Below are 5,000 nucleotides of genomic sequence, written 5' to 3' on the forward strand. Positions count from 1 at the left end.
AGAGGGCGACAAACACACATAAAGAGACTCTGAAAATGAAAATGCTCACCGCCAGAATCACGACTACTCCACGACCATTTCACGACCTCGCCACGACTCCTCCTCCCACTTGTTTGAGGCTGCGGGACCATTATCGCCACGACCACAGGGAACTAAAAAGGTTATAACTGAAGAACGACTAAAACCACGACGCTTGTACTACGACGACCTCATCTCGGCGGGGACGGCGGAAAAATTGCCTCACTACGACTCCTACCACTTAACTCAGGCTGGGACCATTACAGATACGACCACAACGAACTGGAGGCGGTGGGTGAGTGGTTAGACCCAGGTTCGAATCCCGCCCGCCGCGACAAACAAGCCATGGCAATTTTTCCGTCCCCGCCGAGTGTCCCAAGGAAGACGGCGCCACTATAAACACTTGCCTGCGCCACAACAGAATGGGTGCGACTACCGTGACCGAATAAGAAAGTCTGCCCCAGCCTCAGACCAACGCTGAATTGAAGAACGACTAAGCCCACGACGACTCTGGTACGACTGCGGTAAGGTTCTGTTTGCCATTACTACGACTATGCATATAACGAAAGGATATTAGACTTTAAGGTTACGTATAATTTTGAATAACGAAATTCTCACGTAACTTTCTAATGCGACAGTTAACCAGTGTATTCTCTCTCTCTCTCTCTCTCTCTCTCTCTCTCTCTCTCTCTCTCAAAGATAGCGATCACTGGTATGTTTGTTGTGATTAGCTCGAGGTTCCCACACTACCCCCTCCGCTCTCTCTCTCTCTCTCTCTCTCTCTCTCTCTCTCTCTCTCTCTCTCTCTCTCTCTCTCAGTAGCAATAGAGAGATAGCAAAGCACCATGATAGCATCTAGTATTATGTTAGCGCCTATGATAACACACACACACACACACACACACACACACAAACAGCTGGGGTGGTGTATAGAGCTCTGGGGAACGCCTGAACACACTATTGCTATCTGTACGTGTGTGTGTGTGTGTGTGTGTGTGTGTGTGTAGGCATTTGTAGAGCAGGTAATAGCGTTGTTATACTCGAATTTACACCTGAGTTTGCATCAGTTTCCCTCCTCCTCCTCCTCTTCTTCTTCCTCCCCCTCCTCCTCCTCCTCCTCCGTTTCTACATACTCCCTACACATAACGCCTAACATAACCCGTTGACAGATACCTCCCAACACAAGACATCACACATAACATGGCTGCCAACACATAACATAGCATAAGGAAGACACATAGGGGTGGACACATACCTGCACATCACCTCGTGGGTCAGCAGCACACGACACATCTCCGGGTTCTTGTCTTGACCTTCGTAGACAATGGCCTGATGAAGAAAGAAAGGAAGGGATGAGGTCATTAACTTTACATATAGGATTTAATGGATGTTACAAAGGTGAGAATATAAAAACAAATGTATTTTCCCATAGCCTAATAATGTGTGTAATAATTGTAGATATTGAAAAGTATTATAAGGAATGAAAATGAAAAAAAATACCAGGTGAATTCTTGCTTAATGGATGTTACAAAGGCGAGAATATAAAAACAAATATATTTTCCCATAGCCTAATAATGTGTGTAATATTTGTAAATATTGAAAAGTATTAAGGAATGAAAATTAAAAATAAATCAGGTGAAATCTTGCTTAATGGACGTTACATAGGCGATAATATTAAAACAAATGTATTTTCCCATAGCCTAATAATATGTAATAATTGTAGTTATAGAAAAGTATTAAGGAATGAAAATTAAAAATAAATCAGGTGAAATCTTGCTTAATGGACGTTACTAAGGCGAGAATATTAAAACAAATGTATTTTCCCATAGCCTAATAATACGTAATATTTGTAGATATTGAAAAGTATTAAGGAATGAAAATTAAAAATAAATCAGGTGAATCCTTGCTTAATGGACGTTACAAAGGCGATAATATTAAAACAAATGTATTTTCCCATAGCCTAATAATATGTAATAATTGTAGATATTGAAAAGTATATTAGGAATGAAAAATAAAAAAGATAAAAACTGGTGAATTCTTGCTTAATGTGTCAAACGGAGGTGACAATGTATATTAGTACACACACACACACACACACACACACCAGGAAGTCAGTCACACAATCTTTCACTTAATATAACATTGTAACCAGCTAACATATATGCAGTGGTGATGAAAAGGTGTTGCTGGTGATGATGTTTTTGGTAATGAAGTGGTGTTTAGTGGTGATGAGCGGTAATTAGTGCAATCAGGCTCATAATAATACAAATACACCATTATCTCGAGTTTTCCTTCCTCACAAGCAACTATTTACTACATCTCATAATCTCTGGATGTTAGTGACTCATATTTACTGTTTCACTCACGGGTTAACTCACGGGATCGTATATTAGCGGGGAAATGAGGCGAGAGGCGTGAGTTGACAGCTGGGCAGGGCGCGGTTGCCATGGTGACTACCCACGTGCCGACCACCGCCCCCCACTGTTACCAATCGTGATAGTAACCCTTGCAATGTTATGTTTCTCACCCAAACTATCGTACTGCATTCCAGCCAGCATCCCTCTCTCTCTCTCTCTCTCTCTCTCTCTCTCTCTCTCTCTCTCTTCAGCATCCTTCTCTCCACTGCTCTCCCTTCCGTTCATTCCCAGAGGCGGTGGCTGAGTGGTTAGCGTACCGGCGCGGCGTAGAGGAGCACCAAGGTTCGTATCCCGCCCGCCGCGACAAACATGCTGGGATTTTTCAGTGATCACAGTGTCCCAAGACTATCCCACGTGCTGTCCTGAAGACCCCCCGTCAACCCGGACTTTAGATTTTCTCCCCAGCATCCCTTCTTTCATCCCTCTCCCTCCCTCCCTCCCTCCTTCTCCCCCTCTCTCTCATCCCGTGTTATCCCGAGGCAGCCTTGTAATAAAAGTGTAGCCTGTCGTAACACACTCTCTATAACCTGTCTTTAATCATACCCCCCTCTCTCTCTCTCTCTCTCTCTCTCTCTCTCTCTCTCTCTCTCTCTCTCTCTCTCTCTCTCTCTCTCTCTCAATAAGCCACCCTCAATCCTACCATAATCCTTCCCTGCTAAAAAGTCAAGATTATAAGGCTTTCCCTCCTCTCTCTCTCTCTCTCTCTCTCTCTCTCTCCCGGCTTAACTACGCCACCCGCGGAGTCGACGAGGAGGGTGGCTAACAGGTGGTCTCTCTCTCTCTCTCTCTCTCTCTCTCTCTCTCTCTCTCTCTCATCGAAAATTTTGCGTTGGGAAGGAAACAAAGAGAGAAAATAATAGAAAAAATGATGAATGTAAGAAGAAAGGGAAGGAAGGAAAGAAAAGAAAAATAAGAGAAATATAAAAAAGAAAAAGAAAGGAGAGGAAGTAAAAAAAATATTGAGAGAAAAGAAGAGAAAGAAAAGAGGACGGAAGAAAAGGGAAAAAACAAGAAAATAAGAGAAAAAGATAGATAGATAGAGGTAGATAGAGACCATTCCCCCCTCCCCTCCCCCCACCCCCCCCTCGGCGGCTTAGTGGCATAATTTTCATGGATTTTTCCCTCAATTCGGAGTCGCTGGATCCGGATAAATTTGATTACTCCCCTAAGGCCGCGGCGGTGGTGGTGGTGGTGGTGAACTGGTGATGAGGTGGTGGTGTTATGAGCGTGTTTGTGACGTCTATATGTACTGGTGATGAAGTTATAATGATGGGAAATTGGTGATGAACTGGTGGTGTTATGGCCGTGTTTGTGATGTCCATGTGTGGAGGTGATGATTTTGGTGGTGAGCTGGTGTTATGAGCCTGGTGATGATGTCTGTATGTACTAGTGATGAAGGCGTAGTGGTGGTGATGACAAGTGGTGATGAAAAATGGTGTTGCTGGTGATGATTTCGGTGGTGAGCTGGTGTTGGTGGATGATGTCTGTATGTACTGGTGATGAAGACGTAATGGTGGTGATGACAAGTGGTGATGAAAAATGGTGTTGCTGGTGATGAATTCGGTGGTGAGCTGGTGTTATGAGTCTAGTGGTGATGTCTGCCTGTACTGGTGATGAAGTTCTGGTGGTGGTGGTGGTGTACATGAGTGGTGATGAAGTGGTGATGATAAAATGGTATTGCTGGTGATGAACTGGTGTTACAAGCCTGGTGATGATGTTTATATGTAGTGGTGATGAACTAGTGGTGGTGGTGAGATTGGTGATGACGTGGTGATGACAGGAGGTTACTGGAGATGAAGTAGTGGTGGTGGAGAGACTGGTGATGACGTGGTGTTGATGGTGATGAAACTCCACCACCACCGCCATGTAATATTGGTGTATGTATATATAGGCTTGTGGTGTTGAGACTGGTGTTGAGTGGTGATGACGGTGGTGTCCCCCTCCCCCCTATATTATTCCCAAGGGATTTTGACCCATAGAAAAAAAGGGAGTTATCAAGTTCATCACCAATATCACCACCACCACCACCATCACCACCATATTGATTTTATTGATGCTTTATTTAATCATTACCCGAGAGAGAGAGAGAGAGAGAGAGAGAGAGAGAGAGAGAGAGAGAGAGAGAGAGAGAGAGAGAGAGAGAGAGAGAGAAAATGTGTGCAAATGAATGAGAAACATGATTATATCCAGTTAGAGAGAGAGAGAGAGAGAGAGAGAGAGAGAGAGAGAGAGAGAGAGAGAGAGAGAGAGAGAGAGAGAGAGAGAGAGAGAGAGAGAGAGAAAATGAGTGCAAATGAATGAGAGACATGATTATATCCAGTTAGAGAGAGAGAGAGAGAGAGAGAGAGAGAGAGAGAGAGAGAGAGAGAGAGAGAGAGAGAGAGAGAGAGAGAGAGAGAGAGAGAGAGAGAGAGAGAGAGAGAGAGAGAGAGAGAGAGAGAGAGAGAGAGAGAGAGAGAGAGAGAGAGAGAGAGAGAGAGTGCAAATGAATGAGACATGATTATATCCAGTTAGAGAGAGAGAGAGAGAGAGAGAGAGAGAGAGAGAGAGAGAGAGAGAGAGAGA

The 5,000-nt window shown here is 44.1% G+C and overlaps 1 protein-coding gene across 1 annotated transcript in view; it reads right to left on the reverse strand.

The window, feature by feature from the left end:
• LOC126982063 (transcription factor collier-like) overlaps nt 1-2,465 on the reverse strand; it is a 70,249-nt gene extending 67,784 nt beyond the window's left edge. Inside the window, exons 1-2 of the mRNA XM_050833783.1 lie at nt 2,397-2,465; nt 1,274-1,347 (exon numbers count right to left, since the gene is read on the reverse strand). Coding sequence (XP_050689740.1) covers nt 1,274-1,311 — 38 coding nt within the window. The 5' untranslated portion in view covers nt 1,312-1,347; nt 2,397-2,465. The remainder of the gene's footprint in view (nt 1-1,273; nt 1,348-2,396) is intronic.
• Between the last annotated feature and the right edge of the window lie 2,535 nt (nt 2,466-5,000).

Source organism: Eriocheir sinensis, chromosome 50 (assembly GCF_024679095.1).
Source record: "Eriocheir sinensis breed Jianghai 21 chromosome 50, ASM2467909v1, whole genome shotgun sequence".
NCBI classification, from domain to species: Eukaryota; Metazoa; Arthropoda; class Malacostraca; order Decapoda; family Varunidae; genus Eriocheir; species Eriocheir sinensis.